Here is a 13,785-nt window from a genome sequence, read left to right on the forward strand (position 1 = left end):
ATCGTGTCTCGAAACTTACATCTCTTTATTGGACTATTAAGCGCTTCGCTTATCCCAAGTCTTTACATTATCTGGTTATGTGAGGCATGCATATTTAAAGACAGCTGAGGAAATATTTACGCAACAAATGCAAAACAATGTTGCTTACATCTTTTTTCTTCATTGTATGAAGGCACGACCACTGACAGATGCTTGACTGGTGGACTGTGTATATTAGGAAAAGCTTCCTTTTTGCCCACTGTGTTCAGGAAGAACAATTCCTCATACTGATAACAATCTGGTATTTTGGTGGCAGTTACATGTGCACTGATGAAAACCTGTTGTGAAAAAAAATAGACAGCAGTTGATTATCCACACTCATGCTCTCTGGTCCAGCTCAGGTTCCCCCCCCCCCCCACTCTGTATCTGGTGACAAGTGCTAGGTTCTCCCTCCTTTTAAGCTTCCTGCATTAACAGCACTCCAAGCACAGCATGTGGTCAGTAGCCCTCACCAAGATCCATGTATATCACTAGTAAGAAGCTGCCCATCAGACCAGCACTATATGAACTATCTGTATCTAAAGCCTGTGGTCTAGGCAGGCGGAACCATCGTATGGCTGGACAATAAACCACAACAACTGTATGAATAAGCAATGGCGTTTTACTTCAAAAGAAAATCCTATTAGTAATGGCAGCATGTTATTCCCATGCTCAGGTCAGCAAAATCTTTTGAAAACATGAGAACTAGCCAGAAACTGGATTAAATTTCTTTGATGATCTGACTCGAGTAGTTTAGGGAGATATACTGAAATCCAGGCAGGCCACTGCCTATATTGATCTGGTTGGGCTGCAGCAGGCTTCAACAGCAACTCCATTGCCAGCCAGACTTCTATGGTCAGTATCCTGAAACGGCAAAGACAGCTAAAGACTAAGTATGCATATACTGGGCCGACTGGATGGACTATGCAGGTCTTTATCTACTATGTTACTATTTACTATTGGCTGGCCATTTTTAAAGGTTAATTACAACCTACAAAAAGACTAATTTCTCTGAATAGTAAGGCTACTAGAACGCTACATTAGAAAGACCTTTGCTTAATATAGAAGAAGGCTGGTGAGCAAATGAGGCTGTCAGAATGGAAGTAAATTTAGCAAGAATTAGGTTAAGGGACAGGAATCAAAGAACGATAATAGAGACTGTAGGAACTCTAGTGAAGGGAAAGTAACCAGGAAAGGGCATCACAGATGGTCCTCGCTTCAAAAAGGTCAGCACAAAATGTGCCCATTTGTAAACATATGAAAAATTGCAACATGCCAAGGGGGGGATATACAATGAAAGGGGAATTTTAAAAACTTGAAGAATATTGGTGGATTGGCAATTATGTTTTCATTTTTAAAAAATAAATAAAAAGCAAAACTATGCACTTGGGAATGCCAGATACCATTTATGAGGGGAAGAACTAGCAGTTTTTTTTTTTAATAAGAGAGAGACAATAAGATGCATCTCCAATTACTTCCAAACAACCAACAAGAAGATGCATCAGTAGCAATTAGGGAAGTAAAATTACCCCTCTATGGGCCAGATTCTATAAATAGCACCCAAAAAGACTGGCGCTAAATGCAGTTGTCTTTTATAAAACTGCTTTGCACCAATTCTTGTGCTCTAACTTTGGGCAGCAGACTTACACCTGCTGAAACCTGGTGTAACAGGTGGTGCCCAAGCTAGGAATGCTGACCCATTATTCTGTGACAACTCACAACTTATTGGAATGCCCTGACATGCCCATGTACTTCCCATGGCCATGCCCCTTCTGAGTTTTGCTTTATGGGATTTGGGTGTCAAGAATACCACACAGCCAGATGAATGCGCAAATCCTAATTGGTGCCAACATCAATAACTGGTTGTTAGTGGCCGATTATTGTTATTAATGGTTTGTTAGCTAATTAAGTTGCAAGCTCATCTCTGGACTGCGCCCAAATCTGAACACCATATACAGCAGGGGTGTCAAAGTCCCTCCTTGAGGGCTGAAATCCAGTCAGGTTTTCAGGATTCCCCCAATGAATATGCATGAGATCTGTTACCATACCACAAAAGCAGTGCATGCAAATAGATCTCATGCATATTCATTGGGGGAAATCCTGAAAACCCGACTGGATTGTGGCCCTCGAGGAGGGACTTTAACACCCCTGATATATAGCATCCTGGGTCTCTAATAAGACCCTCCTTGAGTACCATATTCACTTCTGGAGACCAGATCTACTACAAAAGTGTTTATAAAAGTGGAGGCAATTGTAGGGTCATCAAAATGTCACGATTCATACACAAGACATACGGCACACACAAAAAAGTAAAGAGTTACAGCTGTACACTCTAGAATGTCACTGCCTGTTTAAGCCCAGACCAACACATGCACTTTGTAGCAATAAGACACAAACAGTGATTTTTAAACATACAGAAGCTCCTTTCTGAGCACATGCATTGATACACATGTTGTCTCCTTATGATTTCCACACAGTTGTTCAGGCAATGGTATTGTCAAGACCTTGATTATTGCAATGTCCTGTATCTTGGAATAACAAAGACAAAATACAGGGCATTGCAAGTTGTGCAGAATGCAGCAGTAAGATTGATAATGGGTATATCTAAATACGATCACATCTCACCCTGTCTTCAACAACTACACTGGCTGCCTGTTGTTTTCAGATCTCAATACAAAGCAATAATGATCTGCCATCAATTCTTGTACGGGACCATACCAGAACTGTTTAAGAGTAAGATGTCAAACTATCTATCATCTAGGTCTCTACATTCTGAGAATTCAGCTCTATTAAAAACAAATGCTAATCCAAAATACGCCGAGACCAGTAAAATGATTTTTTGCTGTGTGGGGGTCAAATTGTGGAATTCTCTTGTCAGTCAGTTACGAAAATGTTACGACAAAGGTAACTTCAGAAAATTGCTTAAAACGCATTAAACAATGCATTTTTTTAGAAATTGATTTTCATGATTGTCCTTTTGCTGGGTATCTCATATGATTTTTTGAGGATTATTTGTCATGTTTGTTTGATTTTATTGTTTTATTGTATTATGTATGTATGTAAAGACATGTAAACCATTTATGCTTAAACGGTATATAAATTTTTAAAATAAATAACTACATACACCTCTTTCCTTCCAAGATACTGGATAAGTACCAGTGTGAGAAATTAAGAGGCAATAGCATGTAGGCCACAGGAATATGGGCCCTACATGGTGTTTTCGGTGCTTCCACAGCTTTTCGATGTCATATATAGTCTCTTCCCATCTCTGTACTGACTAAACTGCAGAGGCTGCTATACCACTCAGTATTTCAGAAAATGTGAGAGTGTCTCAGCTTAAATTTGGGAACTATGAATTTTTCAACTTCTTTATTCTAGAGCAATGTGCACATATGTGGGAGTGGTGTTATAGTACACATGCCACATCTCACTCAGAAGCTTCTTATCCTTCCCCCTTACATATCTACACACTCTCATCCTGCACCGTTACCTGATGCTCTCTCCCAGTCGGCCCTTATAGTCTGTCATGTGTTCAATAGGAATTTAACTTCAAAACAGAGGCTACTGAAACTGGAATAGGAAAGAGCTCATGTAATATGAACTCTAGAGTGAAGTTCTCTTTGGTACAATACAAGAGCATTAGCAATAAACCCATGAGTAGAGTCATACTCCTCATGCCCTGGTTTAGCAGCAAGGGTTGTTACAAACTAAAGAGAACTTGCCCCTAAAGCAAGAGAGACTGATAGTTGCAGCCCAAGATAGTGGATTACAGACAGGATGGCTCACAGCAAGCACAGAAAAATTTGATGCAGAAATCAGTAGGTTCTGTAAGAAATAGCTGGTAAACAGTTACTCATTTCATTGCTCAAATTTCTAGAGAGAAAGGCGCTACAAGGTGGCATCTCTCATTTATTGGAAGCTTTGTAAACATTACAAAATCATTGTACTAGAAAAGCATTGGGATCTTGACCCCCTATTATGGAAAATGAGAGATGATTATCACCTGGGACATTCCCACCAATTGTTAAAAAGTAGGACACAAGGAGCAAAAACACCAGGACAGCATTTATCTTAGGGGGGAGCACCATAACTCCTTAAGCAAACCCTGCTCCTCTAATAAAACCATATGGACAAACCAATTATACAGCAATGGTTGATCCTGTAGTCATTGCTGCTGGATTATTAGAACCTGGGAATCCTGATCGTCTAACAGGGCTACTATTGTAACTAACCTCATAAGTGATTAGTGTCAGTTGCCTCAAGCACTGCTCTCTTAATGGTCAGATTTATGTAGATCTTGTTTTAGATTTAATCACTCACCTTTCTAAATCCAAGCTCAAAGCAAGTTACAAGCAGATTCAGAAGTTAGTGAGAATAAAAGATAGTGCCATGAAAAAAAAATACATCACACCTAGGGATTTATCACAGATTTTCTCCAATTCTCAATATTTTAGCAAATCAATACCTTATTATTCCTCCTAAACAAAGAAACAAACAAAAAAAAGCAGGCACTTATATTCACGAAAGATACGATTGCAATTGCTTCCATTCAGATTTCAATTGATGACCTCTTACTCTAGCAGTATCTTTTGATGCAAATGATGCTTGCTACCTTAGACTTGGAATGCTCAGCCTTTCGTATTAGAACACCCATACTAAGACAGATACCCAATATCCCTCAGATTCTATATAAGTTGCCCAAATTTGGATGCCTAGGACAAATGCAAATGCAAATTAGTTAGTTAGTGAAGCAATCTATCAATAATGGGAGTTAACTGGCAAAATCTGCATTTGAACACACATCTACCTTAGTTGCTACTCATAACACCCATGCCTAAATTTCATAGTATACAATTCAAAAGCGAGGAGCATGGGTAGATCAGGGGACGCTCCCGGTAGTTAGGCAAAATGTTACAGAATGTCATCATTTCTGCACCTAAATTGGGCACTAGCTTTACACCAGGTTTCAGCAGGCATAAATCTACCACCCAACATTAGTTGTGCACATTTCCTTTGCAGAATACTAATTTAGTGTGGATCTTCTAGGCACATAACACTGGGTAGAGCAGAGAAAAGGTGCACTCTCTGTCTGCCCCAAGAGCTAGATATACACTTGTCATATGATTAGATCCTGTACCGGAGATGGAAGGAAGACAGGGCTGGAATTCTTAAGATGTTAAGAGCGACAAGAGGGGCCCAGGAAGTGCAAGAAAAAAAGAGAAAGAGATGTAGTAAATGAAAGGATGGGACTTTCCTGATCATATCTAAATCCCTAATTCCGTTGATCATAACTCTTTTATATCCCTTGTTCTGCTTGGATGCACAATTCTTTTCCTCCACTTCCTCATTTTTTTTTTCTGTACTTCATGATCCTGCCTTACATATTAAATTTGAGAAGTTAACAGCTACATGATAGAGAAGTGGAGGGGCATAATTGAAAGGGACTTCTAAGTCCGCTTTCGTCTAAGTCGCAAATCGTCCAAAGTAAAAAACAGCCTAGGACACATTTTTGAAAAATACGTCTAAAATTTTTTTTCTTTCGAAAATCTGTAGATCTGATCGTCCAAGTTGCTAAATCGTCCATCTTTACACCACATTTTCGTCCAACTTTTTGTCCAAGTCAAAAACGCCTAGAACAAGCCCTTGTTGGACATAGGAGGGGTCTGCAAAGTGATAGACTGAACATCCAGACATGGCACCTAAATAGTGGGGTACCTTACAGGGCACTGCTGCGAACTTCACAAAAAAGGTGCCATGTCTTTTCCTCACTACAGCTCCCTTATAGGTCACTGTGAGCCCCCCAAGCCACCTCCAGATTCCCCTAGACCCACTTATCTACCACCCAATAGCCCTTATGGCTGCAGGAGCCACTTATATGATGGTCTGGAGGCTGAATTTTAAAGGTGTGATTAATATTTTTATGGGGGTTGGTGATCACTGGGGTAGTGTGTGGGGGTCTATTTTATGTGTTTGCAGTGCTTATCTGATGACTATAGGTAGGTTTTTGTGACTTAGACCATGTTTTACATGGTCTAAGTCATAACATCCAAGTTCCGTCGATCCTGGGCTGTATAACTTTCGGTTATACATGCTGTACGACTAAGTCTAAGCCGACCCACGTCCTGCCCAACTCCCGCCCTCGACACTCCTCCTGAAATGCCCCGTTTAGCTTTGGTCCTTCAACGGCACTATGAAGGCCTAGGTCGTTTTTAAATACATCCAAAACCCGGTTTTATTATTGGCACTTGGACGTTTTTGACTTATGATCGTCCAAGTGCCGACTTAGGCCGGTTTTTGGACGTTTTTCTCTTTCGATTATGATCCCCATAGTCTACTTGTTATAGTAGCAGGCTAAGTAGCAAGAAAGTCAGGGTTCAATTTCCTTTCACACTACCTATAATCCTGGCCAGGCAACCCAGAGGAAAGTGATTTGAGATATCATTGGAAGTAAGAGAATATTTACTGCCCCTGAACACAATGCACTTAGAGCTATCAGTAAAAAAGTGTGAGCAAAAAAAAAAAAAAAAAGAGACACACTCTCTATAATTGTATTACCCAAGAAAATGTATTGTTCCAATAACCATATGCTGATCCTAGAGAATAAAAAAAAGATTCATTGAACGCTATAAAACTAAACTAGACCAACATTAAGAAATATCAGAGTCTGTACACAATTTTTTAAGTTATTGTTTTCTCATCTTATAAACGCACGAATGAGCTTAGAAGAGCTCTCAACATATGTTTACAGAACAAGGTATACCTTACCTTGCTGAGCGTTCAGTACATGGCAATCAGCCACTCTCTACTAAGGAAACTACATAGTCATCAATAAATACCACTTATAGAACAAAAACATATCATTTATCTCACACCTTTTATTATAGTAGCTCAAGGTGAGTTACATTCAGATCCTGTAGGTATTTCCGTCTCCACCGATCTTAATTTTGCACCCAAGTCAACGGAGGGTTACGTGACTTGCTCAGAATCTTAAGAAGCATCGGTGCGATTTGACATTCTTTTTTTGTGTGGGTGTTCAATATTTTTATTGGTTTTGTAGAAAAATATTCTTACTAAGCTATCAGCAGCATATCTATGAATTGTTGTTAATAACGCTGGACATTTAACACGCTTACCACAGCCAGCAGTAAAAGCACCACAGCGCTTAACAGCTGCACCATCTCCAGCAGCTCCATTCTTGGACTCTCCGGTACCGACGCGCACCGCTACGCCTCCTGGACGCAGCCACAGCGCGCGCCGCGCCAGCAGAAATCGCTGACTTCCTAGTACTGGAGCGGGCTCTCTGCTGCCTAAGGAAGCGCTCGTAGCTCCACGAGTGCAACGAATATGCAACAAACGCGGAAGTTTCTCTGCCAGCCTATGGGGCTCATCCAGCTCTACGGAAGCGTCTTCCGGCCTTGCGCGTGCAAGGAGAGACACAGAGAGAGAGAGCTCACGCCACCTGTGAGGTCCTGTCCGTTTCAGGGGCGCCCTCGGGCGGAACCTCCTCTTAACTGTTTGTATCTGACCGGGCTAAGATTTGAAAATAATAACTTGTCACCAATATATAAGATCGCCTCATTTAATTAAACAATCGTTTCCCATCAAAGACGTTGGTGGGCTAAGATTTAGACAGAGCTAATTGGGATTTAGAGCAGAGACGGCTTTTCAAAATAACTGGGGTAGGGTACTTAACACGAATTAGCCCTGCTTGGGGGCACGAAGATGTTTCAGAGGAATGCTGAAGCCTATAATAACTGACAACTAAATGTACATAACTTCACCCACTGAAAGCGGTGTCATTAGTTTGCAGCCCTCTAAACCTGCCCGACGTCACGTCACGTGACGTTAGCTCTACCCCCCAGTACACATCTCCCTCCCCTTTCTGCCTGTGGCGTGCGCGAGCTTTTCCCCCGCCGCACGCGGGCAGACATGGCGGCTGGCTTCAAGTGAGTGAGGCGGTGTGGGAGCTTCTGATGTTTCGAGTGTAGCATTTTCCCTAATAGAGATCCTCGCCTCCCTAGGTCTTGCAAGGAGAAGCGCGACTAGTTACGAGAAAGCTTTCGGCCAGGCTTTCCTGCCGACCCCGTTCTTCGCAGGAGTCTTCGGCTCCGGTACCGGCGCTTTTAAACCATGTGACCCGCTATTTACTTGTATAGTACCGTTTCCTCTCTCCCTCGTTCTGAGGACGCCGTCCTAGAAGGTTGCCGGTTGTCGATTGTTTCTGAGAAATAGTGGTTCAACGACGATACCCATGCACTGTTGCAATTCATTTGAAAGGCTGCTTTTTATTTTGACCTGTTTAAAAACGAATGCTTACAATGTTGTTGTTTGTTTGTTTTTTTGTTTTTTTTAGAACTGTGGAACCCTTGGAATATTATAGGAGGTTTTTGGTGAGTAATGTTCAGAGTAGTTATAGTGTATATATACGCTACAGCTTCATAATACTTTTTATGATGGTCCTTCAATTTTCTGCTGAATCAAAGGATTATCAAATCTAAATTTGAACCCTCCTTAAATATGTGGGAGATCATAAGAAAAAGAGCCCCTTAGAAAAAAAATATCTCAAATTATTCTTAAATGTCACATCATGCCTCTAATCGATGAGTTAGTGTCACAGGCTGAGGCTTTCACAGAATTTGTGCTCAGCTAGCTAACTTGTGATATAATTTCTGTGATGCCCCTTTCATGGCCTGTGCCAGTAGTCTTCATTAATTTTTAAGCTGGGGCCACTTTTGATTCTAATGAACTGAAGGGGAGCTGCCAACGATCTCCCATTCAGAAGCACTATGTCCTGGATTCTCTAAATGGCACTGGTATTTTAGGTGCCAGTAGGTGCCCAAATTCAGTTAAACAAAAAACAAATGCTGTTAAAACAACGTTTTTAATCAAGATTCAAGGCATTTACCGTCACCTAAAAGATCTGCACCAGAATCACACCAGAAGTGGTATTAGGTGGCCTAAATTACCTACAGAGGCATAATTCACATTATAGGTAGGTGCCAGAAACGTAAGCCAGGAAAACCGTGGCCTACATTTCCAGTGCTTACCTTTGCTGGAGGCACAATTCTGTACCCAGCACTGTTGTGTGATTGACATGCGATTGGCGACCACTTTTAAGGTGGCTGCCGATAATGGCGCTGGTTACAGAATCCAGGCCATCCATACCTACCAGCCCATCTTCAGTCTTTAGGAGTGTGAGGTGGGGGGTTCTCAAAGTTCTGAGCATTTCTAAATGCATTTTCTTTTGTCTATTGAGAAATGCTTTGTACTAAAAGCATATGACTCTCCCCCCTCCAATCTATCCTAAACCTGGGTAGAGCAGCACAGTAACAGGAAAAAACAAAACAGAAACCAATGACTATCCCTTGGACCTTGCATTGAAGAACAATAGCCTCTTTGATATAGTACAGCTTTAAAGGTATCGAGTGCAATTTTTTTAAATAAAGATTTTAAATAAATTTTTTAAATAAAGATTTACTTTCTTTTAGTTGATTATGATGTGCCAGCTCCAAACCCTAGATTTAATGAGCCTTTTAAAGTTCCTCTTTATGGCTGTCAATTGGACTTTTATAATTAAGGAGGTATGAGTAAGCTTTCAAGAGGTTACTTAAAGAAGTTCACCAGTCTGACATTAGTTGGATGTGATTCATGTCTGTGCACCTCAGGGTTTCTTTGCAATAACTTCAGGCCATTTGGTTAGTGTTTAGTTAATTTCAGTGCTTCATATGCCACTTTTAAAACCAGGTCAAAAAGAATTAACTGTCGGCACATGGTCATTGCCTCGGGGATTTCCAAAAGCCAGGGAAAACAAATAGGTCTTCAGTGCTGCTTTAAAGCAGGTGTTGGCTAGGTTAAAGTCTCAGGTGGTGTGGGAGTGAGATCCTGAATAAACTTATGTAAACCGTTCTGAGCTTTCCTGGGAGAATGGTATAGAAAATTGAATAAATAAATCCTTTCCAGAGGGCTGTAAATGGAGAAAGCAGTGAGTAAGGGGGAGATGCACAGAACTCTGTTTCTGTTCAGTGTCAGAAAACACCAGGTGGAGCACTGTTTGTTTGTTTTTTTTAAGCAACCAATACTCAACATCATGCAAATTATATGTACACTATTAGTTTTGAGCATTGATCGGTAAAGGGCTCGGAACATTCATAGTGTATGCCCACAAGAGCTGTGCAGTGGGGGTGGGGACTAGCGCTGCCCAATTTGCCAAGTCAAATCGATTTGTCGATTTGATGCCTGAAAAAATCTGACTCACTGAATCAGTGACCCTTACCCCGGTGAGACCCGGCACACATCCGAGGCCTCCTAAAGCAGTGGTGGTGGCAGTGCTTTGAATGGCCTGCTTTGTGGCCTTCCCTGCCAGGGCCTTCCCTCTTCCGCATTACTGATGTCATCAGTGACCGGGCAGGCCACAAAGCAGGCCTTTTAGAGTGTTGCCACTGCTTTAGGAGGCCTCGGAGGTATGTCAGACTCACGGGAGGGGGAGGGGGTTGGTGGGGTGTTGCTGCACCATGGGTGAGAGGGGAGGAAAAATGCTTCACATGGAAGAAAGGACAGAGGAAGAATTGGGGTGGAGGAGAGGAAGATAGATGAAACGAGGTAGAAAGAGGTGAGAGGGAGAAATCATATGGTGGAGGGGAAGGAGACATGCATGGAGAAGAGAGAGGGAGAAATGTTGGACATAGGGTAGAGGGCAGGGAGAGATGTTGCACATCATAATGGAGGGGAGGAAGGGAAAGATGCTGCATGGAGGGGAATAGAGAGGGTTGACCCAGGCACAAGGCAGGAAGAGAGAGAAAGAGAGAAATGGTAGACGGTGGGAAAGAAACGGATATGGCAGTGGAAGGTAGAAAATATTTTATTTTCCATTTTGTGATTACAATATGTCAGATTTAAAATGTGTATCAGTGTTAGACAGCGAGAATGAGCTAGGACCTGACAGATGAAGAGTATTTTTGTTTATTTTGTTTACACCACAGCGCTGGTGTGGGATTGGAGAGGGCAAAGGGGGTGGGGTGGGCGGAAAGACTACAAAATAAACCTGCCAAGACGTTTGAAAAAAAAAAATGCCCAATTGGATTGGAAAATTGAATTGAAAAATCGATCCAGTAGGCTGAATCAAATCGAAAAATGTTTTCATGAATCCGGCAGCACTAATGGGGACTCCCATAACTGTGCCTCTGCCTGCTTCAGTTGGATACTGCCACTACCGCTGCTCCTTGCCTTGTTTTCTCCTCTCTAGATAGTTTCATTCCCAGTGCAGGAATAAACTGTATTGGGAAAGCGATCGCCCCCTATTTTTTTTTTTTTTTTAACAAAACTGAGGAAGGAGAAAAGAGCAGCACCTGATAAGCAGCAATCCATCTGTGCAGAGTCTCATGGTCCTGTGGTTGGAGGCAGGAAGCAGGGAAGAGTGCGTGCGGGACCCTAATAACAGCTCAGACATGTCAGTAGTTTTACTTGTTAGGGCAGAGGGTTTGCATGCACCATTGTTCTGAGCTTTGCACGGAATCACTAATGAGTTTGTCTTAATACTAGTGATCTCATTAGCATAGGACTTTCAGTCACTGCTTCTGTGCATGGTAAAGCAGTGGTTGAAAACCTCTGTCCATTGACTGTACAGCAAAATTTCATTTAGATTGGCTAAATAGATCCAGTCTAAATGATACATTGGAAACCTGATTTGCTTTGTGTATCTGCCCCTAAGAGAGCTAAGAACAGAACCTTTGTTTTTAAAGTGATAATTGTTGCTGACATTTTGATCATTGGTTGCCCAAGTCCTTGATGAGTTTCACACAATGAAGATCTGGTACTCTGAATAACACTTGGGCTCTGTAGAGGTTTGTGCATTTCCTGGAGAGTGGGAGATGTCTGTTAAAGTAAACATGAAGGAGAAATTAGGTTCTTACCTGCTAATTTACTTTCTTTTAGCTTCTCCAGACCAGTAGAGGTTAATCTTTACAAATGGGTATATATCCAATCATGACCAGCAGGTGGAGACTGAAAACAAAACTGTTGGACAGTATATACTATCCTCCCTTCTCTATTTCCCTCAGTCTGCCGAATAGCCAAGCAGAACCAAGAACTGGAAAACAGAAAGAAAAAACAATACTCCGAACAGGAGTAACAACTAACATACCCAAGTGCTGTTGGAAAATGCAGAGGAGAAATACCCGAAGGAAAATGTCCCCACAGCTCGCTAGCTAAGCCAGCCGAGCCACAGCCGCTGTTCTTCAATTCTCCCCGGCCCTAGAAAAATATTAGAACCCGCAGCAAAAAACAAAAAACTGCCCGCGAAACAGCCCCAACAACAACAGACAGGGTGGGGACCTCTACTGGTCTGGAGAAGCTAAAAGAAAGTAAATTAGCAGGTAAGAACCTAATTTCTCCTTCTTTAGCACTCTCCAGACCAGTAGAGGTTAATCTTTACAAATGGGACGTACCAAAGCAGTCCCTCTCACGGGCGGGACCCCCGAAGGGCCGATACCAGAACACGCTCACCGAACACCGCGTCCCGACGCGCCTGAACATCTACCCGATAATGTCTAACAAAGGAATGCAAGGAGGACCAAACTGCAGCCTTACAAATATCCACTGGAGGCACGAGCGACGACTCAGCCCAAGAAGCTGCCTGACCCCGAGTGGAATGAGCCTTGAGAAACTCCGGAACAGGCTTCTGTCTCAGAAGATAAGCGGAAGCAATCGTCTCCTTGATCCAGCGCGCAATAGTAGCCTTAGAAGCGCCAGCCCCCCGACGAGGACCCGCCAGAAGGACAAAGAGATGATCGGATTTCCGGAATTCCCGGGTCTGCTGCACATAAGAGTGGAGGACCCGTCCGACATCCAACTTGCGCAGCTGCCGTTGCTCAGAAGTGCCCTCCCAACTACCCAAGACGGGGAGGACCACCGATTGATTGACATGAAAAGGAGAAACTCTTTCGGCAGAAAGGAAGGAACAGGCCGCAAGACAACCCGCTCCCTCGAAAATTCCAAGAAGGGAGCCCTACAAGAGAAAGCCTGAAGCTCAGAAACTCGCCTAGCGGAAGTAATGGCCACCAAAAAGACCGCCTTCATAGTAAGGTCCTTCAGCGAACAGCCATCCAACGGCTCGAAAGGCGGGCGCACCAACACAGAGAGAACCAGATTGAGATCCCAAGAGGGAACAGAGGGCCGTAGAGGAGGCCTGAGCAACTTGGCCGCCCGCAAAAAGCGAATCACATCAGGAATGGCCGACAAACGCTGACCTGTCACCAACCCTCGAAAAGCCGACAGGGCCGCAAGTTGAACCCGGAGAGAAGACCAAGCCAGGCCTCTATCCAGGCCATCCTGCAAGAACTCAAGAATGTTAGGCAGGGAAGCGCGAAAAGAGACCACTCCCCGCGCCCGGCACCATCCCTCAAAGAGACGCCAAACCCGCACATAAGCCCGAGAGGTAGAAAGCCTCCGGGACCCCAAGAGTGTAGAGATCACCTTATCTGAATATCCCTTCTTACTAAGGCGACCTCTTTCAAGAGCCAAGCCGTAAGACAGAAGGGAGACGGGTCGAACATGGGAATGGGACCCTGCGTCAGAAGATCGTCCAAGAGAGGAAGAGGATCCGCCACCAGATGCCTCACCAGATCCGCATACCACGGACGTCGAGGCCAATCCGGAGCCACCAGAACCACCAGACCCGGATGGTGAACAATGCGAAGAAGTACTCTGCCCACCAATGGCCAAGGAGGGAACACATACAACAGCCTCTCCGTTGGCCAAGGTTGGACCAGA

General features: G+C 43.2%; 2 protein-coding genes across 2 annotated transcripts in view; one reads left to right on the plus strand and one right to left on the minus strand.

Moving 5' to 3' along the window:
- ALG5 (ALG5 dolichyl-phosphate beta-glucosyltransferase) overlaps positions 1 to 7,823 on the minus strand; it is a 53,251-nt gene extending 45,428 nt beyond the window's left edge. The window contains exons 1-2 of the mRNA XM_033947992.1: positions 7,152 to 7,823; positions 149 to 317 (exon numbers count right to left, since the gene is read on the minus strand). Coding sequence (XP_033803883.1) covers positions 149 to 317; positions 7,152 to 7,211 — 229 coding nt within the window. The 5' untranslated portion in view covers positions 7,212 to 7,823. The remainder of the gene's footprint in view (positions 1 to 148; positions 318 to 7,151) is intronic.
- A 31-nt stretch (positions 7,824 to 7,854) lies between these two features.
- EXOSC8 (exosome component 8) overlaps positions 7,855 to 13,785 on the plus strand; it is a 55,991-nt gene continuing 50,060 nt past the window's right edge. Inside the window, exons 1-2 of the mRNA XM_033947993.1 lie at positions 7,855 to 7,964; positions 8,372 to 8,408. Of these exons, the coding sequence (XP_033803884.1) occupies positions 7,948 to 7,964; positions 8,372 to 8,408 (54 nt within the window). The 5' untranslated portion in view covers positions 7,855 to 7,947. The remainder of the gene's footprint in view (positions 7,965 to 8,371; positions 8,409 to 13,785) is intronic.

Source organism: Geotrypetes seraphini, chromosome 6, assembly GCF_902459505.1.
Source record: "Geotrypetes seraphini chromosome 6, aGeoSer1.1, whole genome shotgun sequence".
Lineage (NCBI taxonomy): Eukaryota > Metazoa > Chordata > Amphibia > Gymnophiona > Dermophiidae > Geotrypetes > Geotrypetes seraphini.